Here is a 22,573-nt window from a genome sequence, read left to right on the forward strand (position 1 = left end):
AGCTGGATGGGAAGTGGAGCAGCTGGGACACAATTGGTGTCCATTATGGGACATTGGCATTGCAGGTGGCAGCTCTGCCCGCCATACCACAGCACTGGGCCCAGAGCCAGCAGTCTTGTTTGAATGTCTCAAACCACAGTGTCTGATATGGCAGCCTCCAGCCACATGTGAATATCTCCATTGGAATTAATTGGCACAGGCTGCATTGCAAGGGCTTCAATGCCACGGGTGACCAGCGGCTGCCATATTGGACAGCAGATGCTGTAGAAGGTTCCGTCATCGCAGAAAACTTTTTGGAGGCCGGCGCCGTGGCTCACTAGGCTAATTCTCCACCTTGCGGCGCCAGCACACCGGGCTCTAGTCCCGGTCGGGGCGCCGGATTCTGTTCCGGTTGCCCCTCTTCCAGGCCAGCTCTCTGCTGTGGCCAGGGAGTGCAGTGGAGGATGGCCCAAGTGCTTGGGCCCTGCACCCCATGGGAGACCAGGAGAAGCACCTGGCTCCTGCCATCGGATCAGCGCGGTGCGCCGGCCGCAGCATGCTGGCCGCGGCGGCCATTGGAGGGTGAACCAACGGCAAAGGAAGACCTTTCTCTCTGTCTCTCTCCCTCACTGTCCACTCTGCCTGTAAAAAAAAAAAAAAGAAAAAAGAAAGAAAGAAAGAAAACTTTTTTGGAAAGCACCAGTCTAGGGTCAGGGACTTTGAGGTTTCTCCACCAAGTTTGCTGGCGCAGAGGAGGGACTCTCCAGGGCTTGTCCCCACCAGCCGTGTATCCTCTTCTGCCCAGGATTATTGCCATGCTGTCCCCAGATGAGCAGGCCCTGTTCAAGGAGCGGATCCGATTTCTGGATAAGAAGATTCACCCTGGACTCAAGAAGCTTCACTGGGCCTTGAAGGGGGCCAGTGCCTTCTTCATCACAGAGTGCCGTATCCACGCCAGCAAGGTAAGCCGTAGCTGTCAGACCGGAGAGGTCTGTGAGGCTGATGGAAAGGCTGGTGTGTGTGGAGTTAATTCCTGGGTCCTGGGTGGTGATGGGGAGATGGGAGTAGTGCAAAAGAAATCAGGTATTAGGGGAAGGACTTTTTTAATTAATAAAGTAATTTGAAAGGCAGAGTTACAGAGAGAGAGAGAGAGGGAGAGAGAAAAAAAGAGAGAGGAAAAGAGATCTTCCATTTCTGGTTCACTCCCCAAATGGCCACAACAGCCAGGTCTGGGTAATTTCATCCTGGTCTCCCCATGGGTGGCAGGAGCCCAAGTACTCAAGTCACCATCTACTGCCTCCCAGGCACTTAGCTGGGAGTTGGATTGGAAGTGAGCCAGAACTTGGACAGGCACTCTGATATGGGATGCCATTGTTTCAAGTGGTGGCTTAACCTTCTGTACCACAAGACCCACCCTACGAGGATGGACATTTTTTAACGTCAGCAGCCCTAGCTGGTGGTCAGGTGGGAGAGTGTTGTTAGCCTCAGTTCTCTTCCCAAGCCGAAGCTCCTCCATGGGTGGGATCTGCCTCCAGGTTCAGATGATCGTGAATGAGTTCAAGGCCTCCACTCTGACCATTGGCTGGCGGGCCCAAGAGATATCGGAGACGCTGCTGGTACGAATTAGTGGCAAACGGGTGTACAGGGACCTGGAGTTTGAGGAGGACCAAAGAGAGCATCGGGCAGCCGTGCAGCAGAAGTTGATGAGCCTGCACCAGGACGTGGTGAACATCTTGACCAACTCCTATGAAGTCTTCAAGAATGACGGCCCTGAGGTAGCGGTCTTGAGGCCAAGGCTTCGCGGTTGGAAAAGCCCCGGTCTCCCAGTGCCCTCAGACAACTCTCTTGCCCCCGCTCCCGTTTTTACCCAGTGTGTGCTGCTCCAATCTCAAGCTCAGCCACCCTCAGCCCTTCAAGCTTCTCCCGCAGGACTCAGTGGCTGCCTTTCTACCAAACCAGCTTGCTTCTGTCCCTGCTGGCAGATTTCCGTGTCCTAGGGCCTCCCCTGTGTTCCCCGAGGGGTTCTCCTCCCCGCACACGCTGCTTCCCCACCAGATCCAGCAGCAGTGGATGCTCTACACTGTCCGGCTGAACCACATGATGGAGGATGCCCTGCGCCTGAACGTGAAGTGGTCGCTGCTGGAACTGTCCAAGGCCATCAACGGGGATGGAAAGACCACCCCTAACCCACTCTTCCGAGTCCTTGTCATCCTGCAGAATGATGCGCAGGGAGGTGTGGCCCAGGTAGGGACCATTCTGCCCTCAGCACCCCCAAATTGTCACACCTTGTCCATCAGTTGCTCCTGATCCCTAAACTTGGTCCTTGGCCCTGACTTTCCCTGAAGGCCTCCAGGCGTGGTTCTGAGATGTTCAGCCCCCCTAGTCCAGAGCTTTGTCTCCTCCATGGGCCACACTGAAGCTTTCTTGGTTGTGTTCCCTGCAGGTGGAATTCTCACCCACTCTGCAAACTTTGGCAAATGTGGTCAATGACATTGGCAACCAACTCTTTTCCACTATCTCCGTCTTCCGCCACCTCCCTGAAATTCTCATCAAGCGCAAGTTCCACCGCGAACCCATCCATATAATCGTGGGTGAGTGGGCATTGGGGGAGGCACCAGGTGTCGGACGTACCATCGTCTTAGGAATGAGCAGAGCTGGGAGGAGAGTCCAGGGCTGTTTCGAGACACACGGAGCCATCATTGTCATGACTGCTGGAAGACACAGTCAAAGGACCAGACTGGGGGCCAGCGCCATAGCTCACTAGGTTAATCCTCCGCCTGCGGCGCTTGCATCCCATATGGGCGCCGGGTTCTAGTCCCGGTTGCTCCTCTTCCAGTCCAGCTCTCTGCTGTGGCCTGGGAAGGCAGTGGAGGATGGCCCAAGTGCTTGGGCTCTGCACCCCATGGGAGACCAAGAGGAAGCACTTGGCTCCTGGCTTTGGATCATCATAGCTTCGGCCGTAGTGGCCATTTGGGGGGTGAACCAATGGAAGGAAGACCTTTCTTTCTGTCTCTCTCTCTCACTGTCTAACTCTATCTGTCAAAAAAAATAAAAATAAAAAAAAATAAAAAGGTGGGGGCCAGAGTGGGAAGGGGATGAGATTAGATGATTGATGCCCAAGGATTGGGGTTTGGAGTGGGATTGAGGAAAGACAAGATCCCAGTAGGTGAGGCCTCTGATCCCATGGAAGAGACACCAAAAGCCATACTTTTATTTTTCTGCCTCCTCCTTTGTTTTCTTTTTAAAGATTTATTTATTTGAGAGGCAGAGTGACAGAGAGAGAAGGAAAGGGAAAGAGAGAGTGAAAGAGAAAAATATATCTTTTTCTTTTTTTTAAAGACTTTTATTATTTATTTATTTAAAAGGTGGAGTTACAGAGAGGCAGAGATAGAGAGAGACAGAGAGAGGGAGGACTTTCATCTGCTGGTTCACTCCCCAAATGGCTGAAACAGCTGGAGCTGGGCCGATCCAAAGCCAGGAGCCAGGAGCCTCTTCCAGGTCTCCCACAAGGGTACAGGGGACCAAGGACTTGGGCCATCTTCTACTGCATTCCCAGGCCATAGCAGAGAGCCAAATTGAAAGTACAGCAGCCGGGACTCAAACTGGTGCCCATGTGGGATGTTGGCACTGCAGGCAGCAACTTTACCCCCTATGCTGCAGCTCCAGCCCCCAAGAAAGAGATTTTCCATCTGCTGGTTCACTTCCCAGATGGCCACAAAAGCCAGGGCTGGGCCAGGCCAAAGCCAGGAGCTCAGAATTTCATCAAAATCTCCCATGTGGGTGGTAGGGGCCCAAGCTCTTGGGCCATCTTCTGCTTCTTTCCCAGGAGCATTAGCAGGGAGCTGGCTGGGAAATGGAGCAGCCAATATGCTGACCTGGGAGACATGGGATGCTCAACCCACTTGCACCTCGATGCCTTTCCCTTTCTCCTTTGTTTTCCAAGGCTTACACTGAAGCTGTGTTTCCTTGGGGAGTTGGTGTTGGAGCAGAAGATCTTGGACAGTTTCTAGGGGCCGGGTAGAAGCGTGGCCTGGGGTGGGAGTCCGTGAGAATCCTTTTTCTGGGGCCTTCGCAGAGCGGGATGAGGACATTAAGAAGATCCAGGCGCAGATCAGCAGCGGCATGAACAACAACGCCAGCCTGCTGCAGAGCTACCTCAGGACCTGGGACATGTATCGGGAGATCTGGGAGATCAACAAGGACTCGTTCATCCGTCGCTACCAGCGCCTCAACCCCCCAGTCTCTTCCTTTGATGCCGACATTGCCCGGTGAGGGGGAAGCTGCGGGTGGAGGAGGAGGTGGGGGCGGAGACCCCGCAGGGGCCTGGGGGCGGCGAAGGTGGAGTATGTGTCCTCAGTTACAGAAGAGTGGGATCCAGGGCCTTGGGCCTGCATTCCTCAGGAGAAGGGGTCAGGGAAGAGCTGGACCAGGTTGAGAGGAAAAGTGATTGGGGGGCTGGCGCCGCGGCTCACTAGGCTAATCCTCTGCCTGTGGCGCCGGCACCCTGGGTTCTAGTCCCGGTTGCCCCTCTTCCAGGCCAGCTCTCTGCTGTGGCCAGGGAGTGCAGTGGAGGATGGCCCAGGTGCTTGGGCCCTGCACCCCATGGGAGACCAGGATAAGTACCTGGCTCCTGCCATTGGATCAGCATGGTGCACTGGCTGCAGTGCGTCGGCCGAGGCGGCCATTGGAGGGTGAACCAATGGCAAAGGAAGACCTTTCTCTCTGTCTCTCTCTCTGTCTCTCACTGTCCACTCTGCCTGTCCAAAAAAAAAAAGTGATCGGGGGAGCACCGTGGGTTCTGTCGGGAAAGAAGAAATGCGCAGGGCCTGGAGGATGCAAGAAGTGAGCACTGTGCTCCAAGAGGGCAGATTGGAGTAAAACCGAAGGAGATTCTTACCTTCCGATCTTTGTTTTTTAAAAAAAGATTTATTTATTGATGGGGCCGGCCAGTGTTTGGGAAAATGACACAGTCACAACAGCTGACCTGGAAAGCCCCTGGGGGTAGAGCTCTCTAGAGCTGCTGCACCGGGCCGAGTAGGGGCAGAGACCTGTCCGTGAGGAAGAAACATCCTGGGGGGAACTGGGGCCCTTACAGCTACACGGAGGTTGCCAATAACGTGCAGAAGGAGGAGACCGTCCTCAACATCCAGTTTGTGTTGCTGGACTGCTCGCATCTCAAGTTCTCGCTGGTGCAGCACTGCAACGACTGGCAGAACAAGTTCACCACTCTGCTCAAGGAGATGGCGGCCGGGCGCCTCTTGGAGCTGCACACCTACCTGAAGGAGAACGCAGAGAAGTACGGGCTCGGCAGGGGCGGGCACGGGGCGGGGGCGGGGGGCACCGTGCTCCCCACCGACCAGTGTGCTCCTTGCCTGCCTTCAGAATCAGCCGCCCACCCCAGACGCTGGAGGAGCTGGGGGTCAGTTTGCAGCTCATGGACACCCTGCAGCACGACCTGCCAAACCTGGAGTCTCAGATTCCTCCCATTCACGAGCAGTTTGCCATTCTTGAGAAGTACGAGGTGCCAGTTCCGGACAGTGTGAGTTCCAGCAGTGTCTGACCCTCTGAAGCTGGGCTCACACCACCAGCAGCAGACTGTGTGTGTTGGGGGGGACTCTTATTCTGTTGGGGGGCAGGGAGTGGCACATAGAGAAGTGAGAGGGGAGAAGACTCGATTCAAAAGCCACTGAGAGGGGCCGGCGCTGTGGCACAGTGGGTAAAGCTGCTGCCTGCAGTGCCCACATCTCATATAGGCACTGGTACAAGACCTGGCTGCTCCACTTCTGATCCAGCTCTCTGCTATGGCCTGACTAAGCCGTAGAAGATGACCCAAATCCTTGGGCCCCTGCATCTGCACCTGCATGGGAGATCTGGAGGAAGCTCCTGGCTCCTGGCTTAGGATCAGCACAGCACCCGCCATTGCAGCCATCTTGGGAGTGAACCAGCGAATGGAAGACTTCTCTCTTTCTGCCTCTCTGTAACTCTGCCTTTCAAATAGATACATAAATTAAAAAAAAAAAAAAAGTCACTGAGAACCAAAGGCAACTCCAGTTACATTTGACATCCATTTATAGGTTTCTTGTAGACTCAGCAATTCTTCTCTCTCTCTTTCTTTCTTTCTTTCTTTCTTTCTTTCTTTCTTTCTTTCTTTCTTTCTTTCTTTCTTTCTTTCTTTCTTTCTTGTTTTAAAGATTTATTTTAGTTATTTGAAAGGTAGAATTACAGAGAGAGAAAGGGAGAGACAGAGAGATATTCCTTCCGCTGATTCATTCCCCAAATGGCCACAATGGCTGGAGCTGGGCTTATCCGAAGCCAGGAGCCAGGAGCTTCTTCCAGGTTTCCCACGTGAGTGCAGGGGCCCCAGTACTTGGGCCATCTTCTGCTGCTTTCCCAGACCACAGCAGAGAGCTGGATCAGAAGTGGAGCAGCCGGGACTCAAACCACGCCTATATGGGATGCCAGTGTCACAGGTGCCAGCTTTACCCACTATGCCACAACACTGGCACCTTCTTTTTATTAAATTTAAATTTATCATTTATTTTCATATTATTCAAGAGACAGAGAGACAGACATACATGGAGGTCCTACGTTTACCAGTTCACTCCCCAAAGGCTCACAAGAGTCAGGCCTGGGTCAGGCTGAAGCCAGCAGCCTGGAACTCTGTCTGGGTCTCCTCCATGGCTGGCAGGGACCCAAGTACTTGAGCTTTCACCTGCTGTCCCTCAGGGTGCACATGAGCAGGAAACTGGATTGGAAGTGAGGTTGGGACTCAAGCCCAGGCACTCAGATATGGGACGTGAGCATCCCAAGTGGCGTCTGAGCCTTTGCGCCAAACACTGGCTTCTCATTGTGGTTTCTCTGGGCCTCATGGCACACATAGAACTTGTCTCTGGTGTTGCAGTCAGCCTTTTGCTACTGGAACTAGAATACCAAAGGGAAGCTACTTATGAAGAAGGTTTATTTTTGGCTCATGGTTTTGGAGGTTCCCAGTCTGTGATCAGGCAGCCCCACTGGTCTGGTGTCCAATGAAGGTGGTGAAAGGAGGGGGGTCCCGTGGCAATCCAGGAAACAGAGACACAGGGAGCAAGCTAGTCCATGTGGGTCTCCCCTTATACAGCTACCACGATTCCATCATGGGGCTCCACTCTGGTGTCCTAATGAAATCTGGTCTTCTCCCAGAGGCCCTGCCTTCAGACACCATAATGAGATTAAGTTCCTAACCTCTCAGCATAGTAAGGGTTTGGGGTTTGAATTTGTGCTTGAGTTTGGGAACCAAATCATGTTCAAACTGTAGCACATGGGCTTGGTCTGGAGGCTCAGAAAAGAGTCCCTAACAGTATGGGTGAGAAGGACCCACCTGCTGCTCAGAGGTCAACCTTCCCTCTTCGATGCCCCAGGTACTGGAGATGCTGGACAGTCTCAATGGGGAGTGGGTTGCGTTCCAACAAACTCTGCTGGACAGCGAACAAATGCTGAAGAAAAACAAGGAAAAGTTCAAGACCGGCCTTATTCACTCAGCTGATGATTTCAAGAAGAAAGCACATACTCTTCTGGAAGATTTTGAATTCAAAGGTTCTCCTTTTCCCAGCTCTTCCCTCTACTTTAGCCTTTGTTTTGAGACCGAGTCTTCAAAGCTTAGGTCCTGGTAAGGTGAGAACGAGGATGGGAGGAGGCAGATGCCAGGTGCCAGGTGCAGGGGAAGCACCACAGGGAACAAAGGGTGAGAACACCGGAAGTCACTCAGGTTTGGTTAGAAGGCAGAGGCCCAGCTCATAACATTTCTGGTTTTCTTTCACTTTTTTTTTTTTTTTTTTTTTTTTTTGACAGGCAGAGTGGACAGTGTGAGAGAGAGACAGAGAGAAAGGTCTTCCTTTGCCGTTGGTTCACCCTCCAATGGCCGCCGCGGCCGGTGCGCTGCGGCCGGCGCACCGCGCTGATCCGATGGCAGGAGCCAGGAGCCAGGTGCTTTTCCTGGTCTCCCATGGGGTGCAGGGCCCAAGCACCTGGGCCATCCTCCACTGCACTCCCTGGCCACAGCAGAGGGCTGGCCTGGAAGAGGGGCAACCGGGACAGAATCCGGCGCCCCGACCGGGACTAGAACCCGGTGTGCCGGCGCTGCTAGGCGGAGGATTAGCCTAGTGAGCCACGGTGCCAGCCAACTTTTTTTTTTTTTTTTTTTTTTTGAGATTTATTTATTTACGTGAAAGGCAGAGCTACAGAGAGGCAGAGGCAGAGAGAGAAAGAGAGGTCTTCCATCTGCTGGCCCACTCTCCAGAGGGCTGCAACAGCTGGAGCTGAACCGATCTGAAGCCAGGAGCCAGGAGCCTTTTCCTGGTCTCCCATGTGGGTGCAGGGGCCCAAGCACTTGGGCCATCTTCCACTGCTTTCTCAGGCCATAGAGAGCTGGATCGGAAGTGGAGCAGCCAAGACTCGAACCAGTGCCCATATGGGATGCCAGCACTGCAGGCGGAGGCCTTACCTGCTAAGCCACAGCACTGGCTCCTTACTTTAAAAAATTATTTTTTGTTTATTTGAAAGGCAGAGTTAGAGAGAGAGAGAGAGGGAGGGAGGGAGGGAGGGACAGATCTTCCATCTGCTGGTTCACTCCCCAAATGGCCTCAAGAGCTGGGGCTTGGCCAGGTCAAAGTCAGGAGCCAGGAACTTCACTCAGGTCTCCTACATGGGTGCAGGAACCCAAGGACTTGGGCCATGTTCCGCTGTTTTCCCAGGCGCATTAGCAGGGAGCTGGATTGGAAGTGGAGCAGCTGGGACATGAACTAGTGCCCATATGGGATGCTGACATTGCAGGTGGTGGTCTAACCTGTTATGCCACAATGCCAGCCTCTTCCGGTTTTCTTATACCAGCTTCCCATGTTCCATCTGTTTCTTACTTATTGATTTTTATTTTAAAGGCAGAAAGACAGAGATTTCCCATCTGCAGGTTTATTCCTCAAATGCCCACAACAGCCAGGACTGGGCTAGGCTGAATAAGGGAGCCAGAAACTCAATCCAGGTCTCCCAATTGGGTGGCAGGGACCCAAGTACTTGGGCCATCACCTGCTATGTCCTCATGAGTAGGAAGCTGGAATTGGAAGCAGAACTGGGACTCAAACCCAGGCACTCTGATATTGAGGGGAGGTGTCCCAAGTACCAGGTGTCTTAACCATCAGACCAAGCACCCACCCCTGTTCTGTTTCTGATTCTTGAATCACATTTGTAGTTTCCACTAAATTTATCCATCGTTCTTCCAACACATTCTCTCTTCTCCTCCGTGCCCTCCCTCTCTCCTGTGAGAAGATTTCCGCACAGGGAGATGGGAGGGCCAGGACTGTCCTTTCAAGAGACCAAGGGCTCGGGTTGGGTGCTGAGTTACATCCTGACCTCCCCACAGGCCCCTTCACCAGTAACGTGGGCCACGTGGTTGCCCTGGACCAGATCACGCAGGTGCGGGCCACGCTGATGGCCATGCGGGAAGAAGAAAACAATCTCCGCCACAACCTGGGCATCTTCAAGATCGAGCAGCCCATCTCCAAGGACCTTCAGAACCTGGAGAAGGTAGCGAACTGAGCGGGCCCCATGGCAACCAGGGAGAACGGGTCCCCGGGGCCTGGGAAAACAGTTGGGACCAGGAGATGAGCTCACAAGGAGCAGGGTTTTTTGGTTTTTCAATTTAAGTAAAATTCACCTAATAAAAGTAACCGTTTCCACTGATCCAGTGGCATTTAGTACATTCACCACTGTGGGGAGCAACTGGGAGCAACTCGGACTAGACTGTTACTGGAATTAAGACTTATTCTATGCATCTGCTCTCCCACAATATGGCGCTGGGAGAGGAGGAAACAGCTTCTACACAGTTGCCTCCAGTTCAACCAATAAACTGTAGGACCTGCTCCTGATTGGAGGAGAGCAGCGTACTCCGCGTGTGGGTAGCAGAGTTGGGATTGGTGGAAGAGGACTATAAAGGAGGAGAAAGACAACATGCACCAGGAACATCTATCTGAAGGAACACCTGAGCAGCCCCCGAGAGAGCCGGCCGGCGGTGTGCCGCTCCCCCGCGGAAGTGGGGAAAGTGGCTGGGGGAACCGCCCTTCCACGGAGGTGGAAGGGTCGGTAGCCAACCCGGGAAGAACCAGCAGCAAACCCGGGAAGGGCCGAGCAGACAAAAGAACAGCGCAGGGTCCTGTGTCGTTCCTCCACAAAGAGGGGGAGCGACATAATGGTGCCGTGACTCGGATAGGAAACCTAGGCAGGGTCCTGTGTCGTTCCTCCACGAAGAGGGGGAGCGACACACCACATTCTGTGACCATCACCGTTATCTAGTCCCAAAGCATATTCATTATCTACCATGAACAGAAACCCTGGACCTGTTAGCAGCCACTCCCCACCCCCTCTCCCTAGCCCCTGTCAGTTACTAGTTTGTTTCCATGCACATGGATTTGCCTGTTCTAGACATTTCATATAAATGGGAATATGCCATAGAATATGCCTTTTCTGTATCAGACTTCTTTCACCTGTCACAATGTCTTTAAGGCTCATCCATAATGTAGCATATATCAAGTCCTTCATTCCTTTTTGTGGTTGAATAATATCCTGTTTGGATGTCCTGTGCTTTTAAAAATTTTACTTATTTTCATTTAATCTGAAAGAGAGAGAGAGAGAGAGAGAGGAGGAGGAGTGAAATCTTCCATCCTTTGGTTCCTCCCCCCCAATGCCTACAACAGCCAGGGTTGGGCCAAGCCAAAGCTGGGAGCTGGGAACTTCATCAGGGTCTCCCTTGGGCCATCTTCGGCTGCTTTCCCAGATATATCAGCAGGAGGTTGGATCCGAAGTGGAGCAACCTGGATTTAAACCTGGTACTCCACTATGTGATGCAGGTGTCCCAAGTTGGACTTACCTGAAGTGTCAAATACCCACCCTTGGATTTGCCACATTTTAAAATATAATCCATTCAGCAATCAATGGGCATTTGGGTTGTTTCTACCTTTCAGCCATCGTGAGTAGTGCTGCTACCATCATGAGTGTACTTGTATTCTTTCTGAACACCTGCTCCCTTCCCTGTGAGAGCAAACCTGGGAGCAGAATTGCTGGATTATATGGTGACTCAATGTTTAATGTTTTGAGGAGCTGTCAAGCTATATTCCACAGAAGCTGTGCCATTAAACATTCTCACTGGCCAAATAGGGTTCCCGTTTCTCCGTGTCCTTGCCAACACTCATTTTCCACAACTGTTTTACCCAATTCTAACCATCTAGTGGATGTGTGGTTATATCTATATCTGGTTGAGGGTTTTTTCTTTTTAATTAATTGATTTCATTTGAGAGAAGGAGAGACATACGGTGATCTCCCACCTATTGGTTCACTCAAACGCCGGCAACAGCCAGGCTGGGCCAGGAGCTAGAAACTCCATCTGGGTCTCCCACATGGATGGCAGGGATCCAACGACTTGAGCCATCACCTGCTGCCTCCCAGGGTGGGCACCAGGAGGAAGCTGGAATCGGGAGCAGAGCCACAACTTGAACCCTGTCGCTCCACCGTGGGGTGTGGGAATCCCAAGCAGCGTCTTAACTGCTGTGTTAAACACTCGCCCCTTGTTGAGGGTTTGATTTGCATTCCTCTGATAACTGATGGTGTTGAAGGTTTTTTCGGGTGCTTATTACTTGAGCTATTAAGGCAAGAGAGTAGAGAAAAAAAAGTGTGAACTCAGGAGGCAGCTCTGTCACCTGGAGTGAGGAGCTTCAAGAAATGAGAGGAGAAAAGGGCCCGAGCAGGTGGCTGGCAGAGAGGAAGGGGGCAGGTCTCACTCTGCACAACATGTCTTTCCACTGTCACCCGTGTAGGAGCTGGACGCACTCCAGCAGGTCTGGGAGATCACACGGGACTGGGAGGAGAACTGGAACCAGTGGAAGACTGGCCGGTTCCTGACCCTGCAGACGGAGAGCATGGAGAGCATGGCCCACGGGCTGTTTCGTCGCCTCACAAGACTAGCCAAAGAGTATAAGGTGTGTGGGGACAGGAGGCAAGGAGCGTGAGCTGGGGAGCAAGTGGAACTGTCGGGGTCTGGCCGGTCTTCTGACACCTCTCACTTTTACTCAGGACCGAAACTGGGAAATTATTGAAACCACTCGCTCCAAAATCGAGCAGTTCAAGAGGACCATGCCTCTCATCTCCGACCTGCGGAACCCTGCCCTCCGAGACAGGTGAGGCTGCTGCTCCCTCCTGGGGCAGCTGCTTTGTCCCCTCCCAGGCTGTGCCACCACCCAGGTCTTTCCATTCCCTCCCACTCAAGTACTCACAGTGGTCATAGCTCTCTCTTGTTCTCTGTCCACGCACAAGTATCCCCGCCCCCACAAAGTTTTTTTTATCTTTTTAAAGATTATTTATTTGAAAAGGGGAGAAGGCCGGCGCCGCGGCTCACTAGGCTAATCCTCCGCCTTGCGGCGCCGGCACACCGGGTTCTAGTCCTGGTCGGGGCGCCAGATTCTGTCCTGGTTGCCCCTCTTCCAGGCCAGCTCTCTGCTGTGGCCAGGGAGTGCAGTGGAGGATGGCCCAAGTGCTTGGGCCCTGCACCCCATGGGAGACCAGGATAAGTACCTGGCTCCTGCCATCGGATCATCACGGTGCGCCGGCCGCAGTGCGCCAGCCGTGGTGGCCATTGGAGGGTGAACCGACGGCAAAGGAAGACCTTTCTCTCTGTCTCTCTCTCACTGTCCACTCTGCCTGTCAAAAAAAAAAAAAAAAAAAAAAAAAAAAAAAAAAGAGAGAGAGAGAGAGAGAAAAGGGGAGAGAGTTCTGTCTGCTGGTTCATTCCCCATATGGCCACAATGGCTGGAGCTGGGCCATGCCAAGAGCCGGGATCTACATCTGGGTCCCCCGTGTGGGTGGCAGGGGCCCAAGCACTTGGTGTATCTTCTGCTGCCTTCCCAGAAGCACTCTTAGCAAAGAGCTGGATTGGAAATAGAGCAGCTGGGACTCAAGCTGGCACTCCAGTATGGGATGCCAGAGTCCTGAGATACTTAAAATGCTTAACCTGCTGTGCCACAATGCTGGCCCCCTAAAATACTTTATTTTTAAATTGACAAATAAAAATTATATATATGTATATATATATATATATTTCTGGTGTGCAGCATGCTGTTTTGAAATACGTATACATCATGGTAGAGCTCATTAACATGCATCCCCTCACACACTTGTGGTGAGCACACTGAGGATCTACTCGGCGATTTTCAAGTAGGCAGTGGAGCATTATTGACTACAGTCACCGTGTTACTCAGTGGCTCTCTTGGACTTCCTCCTCTGTCTAGCTGAAATTTCATACCCTTGACTAATATCTCCCCAACACCCCTGCTTTCCACCTCATTCTACCCTCGCTTTTGTGAGTCTGACTTTTTCAGTGCCATGCATGACGTGGGATGATGCAGCACTTGTCTTTCTATGTCTGACTGATGTCACTTTAGAGAACGTCGTACAGGTTCATCTGTGCTATTGCAAATGACAGGGTTCCCAGCATGGTGCCTACACCATCCTTACCTCGGCTGCTCATGCATTGAGGACAGTTGGTGGCTCTGTGTCTTCACTGTTGTGCCCAGTTATGCAGTGGACACGGGGTGCAGACATCACACCTGCTGCTGTCACCTGGCACCATGTTGGATTCTGCTTGACTGTGTTCTCTGCCTCCTGCCCTGGCGCCTCTCCTGTCTACTTTATGTTGCCTATGATGGCTAAGTCCAATGTCTTTTGCCATAACAAAGGCTTTTTTTATGTAGCTGAAAATATGGCTTTCTTTATGTTTTTTGCTTCTGAGGCTTGTTTAAGACCTTCTTCATCAAAGTTTTTTTAAAAAATATTTATTTATTTGTTTGAAAATCAGAGTTACAGAGAGGGGTTGGGGAAAGAGACAGAGATCTTTTATCTGCTGGTTCACTCTCCAAATGACCACAGTGGCTGGGGCTGCCCAGGCCAAAGCCAGGAGCCAGGAGCTTCATCTAGGTCTTCCACATGGGTGGCAGGGACCCATACACTTGGGCCATCTTCCATTGCTTTCCTAGGCCATCAGCTGGGAGCTGGATTGGGAACAGGGCAGTTGGGACATGAACTGGTCCTCTATGGGATGCTGTCATCCCAGGCAGTGGCTAGACCCAGTATACCATAAAGCTGCAACACTAGCCCCCTCCCGCCCCTTCCCCCAAAGTTCCAAGTTCCTTCTCTCCATTATTTCCTCTAATACTCTTCCTTTGTGTTGTGCAAGTTTAACTCTTTTGATGCATCTGGCATTTTTTATAGGATCCAGGAGACATTACAAACCACTGGGGCACGGAATAAAGTATTTTAGAGGCCGGCATTGTGTTGTAGTGGATAAAGCCACCACCCGCAATGCGGGCATCCCATATGGGCCTGACCCAGTGCTGGTCATTGTGGTCATCTGGGGAGTGAACTAGCAGATGGAAGATCTCTCTACCTCTTTCAAATAAATAAGTAAATCCTAAAAAAAAAAAAAAGTATTTTATAAGCGGTGTTTGAATTGCTGCCTGTCCATTTGGGAGAAAATAGTTGTGCTTGTGCATTGCCTCCAGTGTCATGCTGCTGGCAGAGTTCCATAGTTTACATGGAAAAGTCTAACCTAACCACTTTATTCAGTTAAAGTCTTAACATCTTTGAGCCTCAGTTTCCTCATCTATAGGTGGGATGATAATGATTGGTAATTTATGAAATAGTTATGAGGATTAGAATGCTTCATGTTAGAACATTAGCACAGAGCGTTTACTGTAGGACTCCTACAGTAACTATATTTGGGTGCATATCTGTCTCAACTCCCTCCCAGAGAATCAATTCCCGGAGGGCGTACCCTCAGTCTCTGTACCTCTCCTGGTGCCCAAGATTGCAGCTGAGAGCCTGTTTAGTAAAATCTATCAGGTCATGACTCAAGAGGGAGGACGCGTAGGGAGCAATGCCCTGGTGTCTGGTCCCCTGATCCGATCTCCTGTCCCTGGCTGCAGGCACTGGGACCAAGTCAGGAATGAGATTCAACGGGAGTTTGATCAGGAATCTGAAAGCTTCACCCTGGAGCAGATTGTCGAGCTTGGGATGGATCAGCATGTGGAGAAAATTGGGGAGATCTCTGCCTCGGCAACCAAAGAGCTGGCCATAGAACTGGTAACGGCACAGCCTCCACCTCCCGCATTGCCTGGCCCCCTGGAGTCCAGGCTCCCAGCTGTCCACTGCCTGGTGGCCCAGCCATCTCCTCTTCCCTTTGTGGACTAGGTACCTGATTGTCCCGCCCCCTGCCTTCCCTCCTCAGGCGTTACAGAACATTGCCAAGACCTGGGATGTGACTCAGCTAGACATTGTGCCCTACAAGGATAAGGGCCATCACCGGATCAGGTAGAAGAGGAGCCCAGGGCTCGAGAGGAGAGGAGGGCAGGGCCATATGAGCTGGGCTGCAGGGGAGGGACCAACGTTCGGTTGATGGGGATGGGACTACGATTTTGACTTCTTATGCCCCAGAGGTACAGAAGAAGTTTTCCAGGCACTGGAAGATAACCAGGTAGCCCTGTCGACCATGAAGGCATCTCGTTTCGTCAAAGCCTTTGAGAAGGACGTGGACCACTGGGAACGCTGCCTCTCCCTCATCCTGGAGGTTATTGAGATGGTGCTCACGGTACAGCGCCAGTGGATGTATCTTGAGGTCAGAATTCAGTGCCTGAGCCCTTCCTACTTCCTGCTGCCGCTCCTGTATTTCCTGAGGACCGACACATTTGCCCTGTCGTCAGCCTCCCGTTACCACTTTTGCAGTCACTTTTCGTCCATGATCCAGCCATCCGACCCTGAGGTGCCCTCCCCAACAAGCCTCTGCCCTTCCCTGATTCTCATTCCATTTTTCTTCTTGACCCAGAGACCCAGCCTCTCAATCCCAGCTTCCCTTGGACATCTTGGCCTTTGGCTTCTGATGTGTTCTATCTTCTACCCAGCTGTCAGCTCAGACCCCGAGAGCAGTGGGGGATGTGGGAGAAACAGCCTCTCACCCCGATTCTTGACCCCTCAGAATATCTTCCTGGGAGAGGACATCCGCAAGCAGCTGCCCAACGAGTCAGCCTTGTTTGACCAGGTCAACAACAACTGGAAGTCCATCATGGACCGGATGAACAAGGACAACAATGCTCTCCGGAGCACCCACCACCCAGGTCAGAACCCCACACTTCTAGCCCTGACAGAGCCTCGTTGGTACTATAGATATATGAAGTCAGGGCCACATGCTTCCATTGTTAAAACACTAACTGTTGCACATGGCTGTTGTAATACTTGCCATCACTGTTGCCCCTTCTAAGCATTAAATAATTATTCAGCTAGTTAAATTCAGCAAATATCTGAGTAGAGTATAACCCAGTTTTAAGACCAGGGGATTTAGAATCAGACTGGAGTTCAGACTCTGACTCAGGCCTCACTGACTGTGTGCTCCTGGGCAGCTTGCTTCCCCCACGTGACAGCCTGCTCATCTTTAGTAGGGAGTTAGTGGTAGCTCTTTCCCCAGGTTTTTGTGAGGATTGTCAAGGAGTACAGGACACCCACAGGCCAGGGTCTGACATCAAGTTAGTACTCCGTTAACAGCCTTGTGTCTCAGCAAGCCCTGGCGGAGGAGACGTGCTCTCTAGCAAGTCACTGAATGTGCACATTTGTGCAAGAACACAGGTAACTGAGATGCCACAAATAAAGCACTCGCCACATGCAATGGCACCTGGAAAGCCATTATTATCATTGTATTGGCTTTATTGGAGATAATATCTAGTCTTCATTGGAGATACTTTGGTAGGTATGGAGATGGGGTAGGGGTGGGGAAGAGAGGGATGAGTAGAGAGGTGGACTCACAGTGAGGCCTGGCTAGCTAGGGTAGAGTCAGGGACCTGTGCTTTTGCTGATGGGTACCTAGCATGGGAATTCTGAGGACAAGAGACTGAGAGCTTCTTTGTTTTACCTAGGGCTGATCTAACAATTCTTCATTTTCCCCAAAGCCTGGAATATACACATAAAACTTAAAATCATTGCTCTGACAGCGTGTAACTGTATGATATGCAAAGCTGGGTGTCAACAAGTGATAATATTGAAAATAACTGGCAAAAATGATATTTTAGCCGGCACCGTGGCTCACTAGGCTAATCCTCCACCTTGCGGCACCGGCACACCGGGTTCTAGTCCCGGTCAGGGCGCCGGATTCTGTCCCAGTTGCCCCTCTTCCAGGCCAGCTCTCTGTTGTGGCCAGGGAGTGCAGTGGAGGATGGCCCAAGTGCTTGGGCCCTGCACCCCATGGGAGACCAGGATAAGTACCTGGCTCCTGCCATCGGATCAGCGCGGTGTGCCGGCCGCAGCGCGCCAGCCGTGGCGGCCATTGAAGGGTGAACCAACGGCAAAAGGAAGACCTTTCTCTCTGTCTCTCTCTCTCACTATCCACTCTGCCTGTCAAAAAAAAAATTATATTTTAGAACAACTTGAAGCAAAATTATAAAAACCATTACCCCTTTGTTGAATGGACAAAACAAATCCATCTTGTCCACAGTTACTGAGATTCCCTGAGGTACCTAGGGGTCACTCAAGTAGTCACTCAAAGGCTCCAGCAGCCAAAGACTTTGTGTGGAAGGCCTGAGGGTCACCTCAGACTTCACACTCGTGAGCATCCGTATTCTCTTCAGGAAGCTAGAAACTGAGGGGCTGGCATTGTGGCATAGCAGATGAAGCCTCCTGTGATTTCAGCATCCATGTAGGTGCCAGCTGGAGTCCTAGCTGCTCCATTTCTCATCCAGCTCCCTGCTAATCGCCTGGGAAGAGCAGTGGAAGATGGCCCAAGTATTTGGGACCCCTGCACCCACATGGGAGACCTGGAAGAAGTTCTGAGCTCCTGCCTTGGGCCTGGCTTAGTCCCAACTCTTGCAGTCATTTGAGGCGTGAACCAGCAGATAGAAGATCTCTCTCTCTCTCTCTCTCTCCTCTAATCAAGAACTAAGGCATTGGGATGTTGGCTGGAGGAAACTAAGATTACTAAGAATGTTACAAATATGAATGCATTTCATTTTTTTGAAGATTTATTTATTTGAGGCCGGTGCCGCGGCTCACTAGGCTAATCCTCCGCCTAGCGGCGCTGGCACACCGGGTTCTAGTCCCGGTCAGGGCACCGGATTCTGTCCCGGTTGCCCCTCTTCCAGGCCAGCTCTCTGCTGTGGCCAGGGAGTGCAGTGGAGGATGGCCCAAGTGCTTGGGCCCTGCACACGCATGGGAGACCAGGAGAAGCACCTGGCTCCTGCCTTCGGATCAGCGTGATGTGCCGTCTGCGGCGGCCATTGGAGGGTGAACCAACGGTAAAGGAAGACCTTTCTTTCTGTCACTCTCTCTCTCACTGTCCACTCTGCCTGTCAAAAATTAAAAAAAAAAAAAGATTTGGCCGGCGCCGTGGCTCAATAGGCTAATCCTCCACCTTGCGGCGCCGGCACACCGGGTTCTAGTCCCGGTTGGGGCGCCGGATTCTGTCCCGGTTGCCCCTCTTCCAGGCCAGCTCTCTGCTATGGCCAGGGAGTGCAGTGGAGGATGGCCCAGGTGCTTGGGCCCTGCACCCCATGGGAGACCAGGAAAAGCACCTGGATCCTGGCTCCTGCCATCGGATCAGCGCGGTGCGCTGGCCGCAGCGTGCCGGCCGCGGCGGCCATTGGAGGGTGAACCAACGGCAAAGGAAGACCTTTCTCTCTCTGTCTCTCTCTCTCACTGTCCACTCTGCCTGTCAAAAATAAAAAAAAAAAATAAAAAAAAAAAAGATTTATTTATTTGAAAGGCAGTTAGAGAGAGGGAAATCGTCCATCTGCTGGTTCACTCCCCAAATGGCTGCCATGGTCAGGGATGGGCCAGTCTGAAGACAGGAGCCTGGAACTCTATCTAGGTCTCTCATGTGGGTGTCGGGGGCCCAAGCACTTGGACCATCTTCCACTGCCTTCCTCCAGGAGCATCAGTGGGGAGCGGGATATGAAACAGAGCAGCTGGGATTCAAACCGGTGTTCTTATGGGTTGATGGCATCACCAACAGTGGCTTAACCTGCTGCACCACAATGCTGGTCCCAATACATTTTATTTAATGTCTCATATTGCTCTTTGAGGTGAGGTGAGTCAGGTTGCCATTTTACAGCCAACAAAGTCAGTGAGGTTGATTGACATACTAGTGAGCAAAATCCTTGTCATTTGGATGCTGCCTTCCCCGCCCAGGCTCATGCTCTTCTTGCTGTGTCATGCAGGACACTGGTGACCCCGTCATTGCAGACCTCTGCCATGTGCATGTGATATGTATTTAAATCTACTGACTTAACTTGTTAGATTGTATAAATGCAGATTAAAGTCTAATTTTCAGAAGCTGTTGGGCTGACCTGTGAAGCCCTACATTCTTAGATGGCATGAGACTGATACTTCCAAAGGCCAATGGGAGATGGGGTTATATGAACAAAATCATATATGATGTATAATTAACCTATAAACTATAACATGTGCAGTGTTCAACTATAGTATGTATAATGGGTACTTATAGATGAATTAGTGAAGAGAGTGGGGCAAGTGTGATAGAAGGGTTGGAGATACTTCTCTGCTCCCTCCCAACTCCTTGTGACAATCTGTACCCCAACACTCAAGAGTTGGTAAAGTGGATACATCTGGGGACTCCAGATCTACAGGGAAGTGGTCAAAAGGCCATCAGGCTGGTGCCGCGGCTCACTAGGCTAATCCTCCGCCTGCGGCGCCGGCACACCGGGTTCTAGCTCTGGTCGGGGCACCAGATTCTGTCCCAGTTGCTCCTCTTCCAGTCCAGCTCTCTGCTGAGGCCCGGGAAGGCAGTGGAGGATGGCCCAAGTGCTTGGGCCCTGCACCCGTATGGGAGACCAGGAGGAAGCACCTGGCTCCTGGCTTCGGATTGGCGCAGCACGCCAGCTGTAGCGGCCACTGGGGTGGTGGTGGTGGTGGTGAACCAATGGAAAGGAAGACCTTTTTCTCTCTCTCTCTCTCTCACTGTCTAACTCTGCCTGTAAAAAAAAAAAAAAAAAAAGCCATCAGATGTCATTCATTGCCCTTCTTTGTAGGCCTCCTGGACAAATTGACAGAAATGAACACAATCCTGGAAGACATCCAGAAGTCTCTGGATATGTATTTGGAGACCAAGCGCCACATTTTCCCCCGCTTCTACTTCTTGTCTAACGATGACCTGCTGGAGATTCTGGGCCAGTCCCGCAACCCGGAGGCTGTGCAGCCACACCTCAAAAAATGCTTTGACAACATCAAACTGCTGAAGATCCAGAAGGTTCACAGTGGTGGCTGGGGGGGGGGGGCATGCCCTCCCAACAGGAGGGTGGTGCTGATGAGTGGCTCCAGATTCTAGAACTTCTCGAGGACTGGTAATATCGCGAGGAGGGGAAAGGAGCAGAGATTACCCTCTCAAGGCCCAAATACTTCTAAGCAGTTAGCAAGAGGAGGCGGGCAAAGCCATTCATAGCTTCTCTCTTCTGCAGGCTGGGGGACCCAGCAGCAAGTGGGAAGCCATAGGGATGTACTCAGGCGACGGCGAGTACGTGGACTTCCTCCACCTCGTACTTTTAGAAGGGCCTGTGGAGGTGAGTGGTGAGGGTCTAAGAACCAAGCTGGTTCTTCCTCCTCTTAGAAAGTTCACTTGGCTTTGTGAAGAGGGAACATCTCTGGGGAGGAAGATTAGTTGCTTTTATTCCCCTCCCACCTGCCATTCCTGACAGCTATAACCTCTGCCTTGTACCCATTTCCTTTGGGAAACCAGACAATTTGCCTGCTAGTCTCCCACTACTCGCAGGGGCCTGCACCACCTTTGTCCAGCTCTTGCCTTTTTCTTGAAGCCAAAGCCCTGGAGTCCTGTTTCCTGAGTACCTTTCCTTTGGAAGACCTAGACTCTGACCCCCGAGGCTGCGCCAACCTGTTCTTTCACCTCCCCCTAGTCCTGGCTTGGCGACGTGGAACGGACCATGAGGGTGACCCTGCGGGACCTTCTCCGGAACTGCCGCCTGGCTCTCAAGAAGTTCCTCAACAAGAGAGACAAATGGGTGAAGGAGTGGGCTGGCCAGGTAGGCTGGGGGGGGCAGCAAGAAAGATGGCACCAAGAGGGAGCAGTGAACAGAAAGACAGGGTCTCGATCTTTACAAAGTGAAGATTTCTCGCTCTCTTTCTGGACTGTGGCTTTGGTACTCCGCTTGCCATACCCTGAGCTCCTGACCTGAGCCTCATGCCCCATCCCTTACAACAGATTAGGTGTAGCGAGAGATGCCTCCATAGCATCTAATCCTGGGGAAGCTGCGCTTGGGATCTGGGCTGTGCGGGAGTCCAGGGCAGGGCTTTGGCATACAGCTTCTGCACCTGCCCAGGTGGTGATCACCGCCAGCCAGATCCAGTGGACGGCTGATGTCACCAAGTGCCTGATGACAGCCAAGGAGCGGGGAGACAAGAAAATCCTCAAGGTCATGAAGAAGAAGCAGGTGGGGAGCTCAGCAGACGTGGGATCAGCCTGGAGTTAGAACGCGGAGGAGGGGTGATTTGTTAGGGACAGAACTAGAGGGAAGCTGATGGCAAAGGGTCAGGTTGAGGAGCTTTGCGATGGAAGCCAGAGAAGAAAGTCTGGGGCGCAGCAGAGTCATGTTTTCCTGTACCGATGCTGGGTGTCGGGAGTTGCAATGGGTATGATCAGCAGTGACTGGGGATTGCTGTGGTCAGGTTTTGGTGGCGCTGCTCCATCTGCTCTCCTCGACGGCCTCTTTTCCACAGGTGTCAATACTGAATAAGTACTCAGAAGCCATCAGGGGGAACTTGACCAAGATCATGCGGCTTAAAATCGTGGCTCTGGTGACGATAGAGATCCACGCCCGGGACGTCTTGGAGAAGCTCTACAAGAGTGGCCTCATGGACGTCAACTCCTTCGACTGGCTTAGCCAGCTTCGGTTCTACTGGGAGAAGGTGCTGGACGGCTCATTCCCCACTCTGTTCCCCCCACACTGAATCCTGATGCTCTCTAACTACAGTGATATCCTGCCTGACCCGTAGTCTATCACAGCATCCCAGCCGGCTTCCTGACTCTGTCGCAGTTCCTCAATCAAGAGTGACAAGGTGGCCAGTGCCGCGGCTCAATAGGCTAATCCTCCACCTAGCGGCGTCGGCACACCAGGTTCTAGTCCCAGTCGGGGCGCCGGATTAAGTCCCGGTTGCCCCTCTTCCAGGCCAGCTCTCTGCTGTGGCCAGGGAGTGCAGTGGAGGATGGCCCAAGTGCTTGGGCCCTGCACCCCATGGGAGACCAGGAGAAGCACCTGGCTCCTGCCTTCGGATCAGCGCGGTGTGCCGGCCGCAGTGCGCCAGCCGTGGCGGCCATTGGAGGGTGAACCAATGGCAAAAGGAAGACCTTTCTCTCTGTCTCTCTCTCTCTCCACTATCCACTCTGCCTGTCCAAAAAAAAAAAAAAAAATTAAAAAAAAAATTAAAAAAAAGAGTGACAAGGCATTGTTCCAGCCAGGGCTCACTCTGTGTGTCACTTGATGGGGACTCGAAAAACACGCCACCAGGCAGTGGTGTC

General features: G+C 52.2%; 1 protein-coding gene across 6 annotated transcripts in view; it reads left to right on the top strand.

Moving 5' to 3' along the window:
* DNAH2 (dynein axonemal heavy chain 2) overlaps positions 1 to 22,573 on the top strand; it is a 120,840-nt gene that overhangs the window by 46,743 nt on the left and 51,524 nt on the right. For all 6 annotated transcript variants that reach the window (XR_016223774.1, XM_089317171.1, XM_089317168.1 and 3 more), the window contains 20 exons: positions 785 to 941; positions 1,515 to 1,754; positions 2,035 to 2,223; positions 2,423 to 2,570; positions 4,055 to 4,247; positions 5,075 to 5,275; positions 5,362 to 5,518; positions 7,377 to 7,551; positions 9,371 to 9,534; positions 11,817 to 11,978; positions 12,073 to 12,176; positions 14,976 to 15,132; positions 15,278 to 15,360; positions 15,484 to 15,664; positions 16,022 to 16,160; positions 20,076 to 20,293; positions 20,502 to 20,603; positions 20,955 to 21,080; positions 21,378 to 21,488; positions 21,775 to 21,963. Coding sequence is in view for 5 of the 6 variants with exons in the window: in XM_089317171.1 (XP_089173297.1) it covers positions 785 to 941; positions 1,515 to 1,754; positions 2,035 to 2,223; positions 2,423 to 2,570; positions 4,055 to 4,247; positions 5,075 to 5,275; positions 5,362 to 5,518; positions 7,377 to 7,551; positions 9,371 to 9,534; positions 11,817 to 11,978; positions 12,073 to 12,176; positions 14,976 to 15,132; positions 15,278 to 15,360; positions 15,484 to 15,664; positions 16,022 to 16,160; positions 20,076 to 20,293; positions 20,502 to 20,603; positions 20,955 to 21,080; positions 21,378 to 21,488; positions 21,775 to 21,963 (3,196 nt within the window). In the remaining variant the exon portion in view is untranslated. The remainder of the gene's footprint in view (positions 1 to 784; positions 942 to 1,514; positions 1,755 to 2,034; positions 2,224 to 2,422; positions 2,571 to 4,054; positions 4,248 to 5,074; positions 5,276 to 5,361; positions 5,519 to 7,376; positions 7,552 to 9,370; positions 9,535 to 11,816; positions 11,979 to 12,072; positions 12,177 to 14,975; positions 15,133 to 15,277; positions 15,361 to 15,483; positions 15,665 to 16,021; positions 16,161 to 20,075; positions 20,294 to 20,501; positions 20,604 to 20,954; positions 21,081 to 21,377; positions 21,489 to 21,774; positions 21,964 to 22,573) is intronic.

This window comes from Oryctolagus cuniculus, chromosome 17 (genome assembly GCF_051225735.1).
Source record: "Oryctolagus cuniculus isolate XC-2025 breed Fujian yellow rabbit chromosome 17, ASM5122573v1, whole genome shotgun sequence".
Taxonomy (NCBI): Eukaryota; Metazoa; Chordata; class Mammalia; order Lagomorpha; family Leporidae; genus Oryctolagus; species Oryctolagus cuniculus.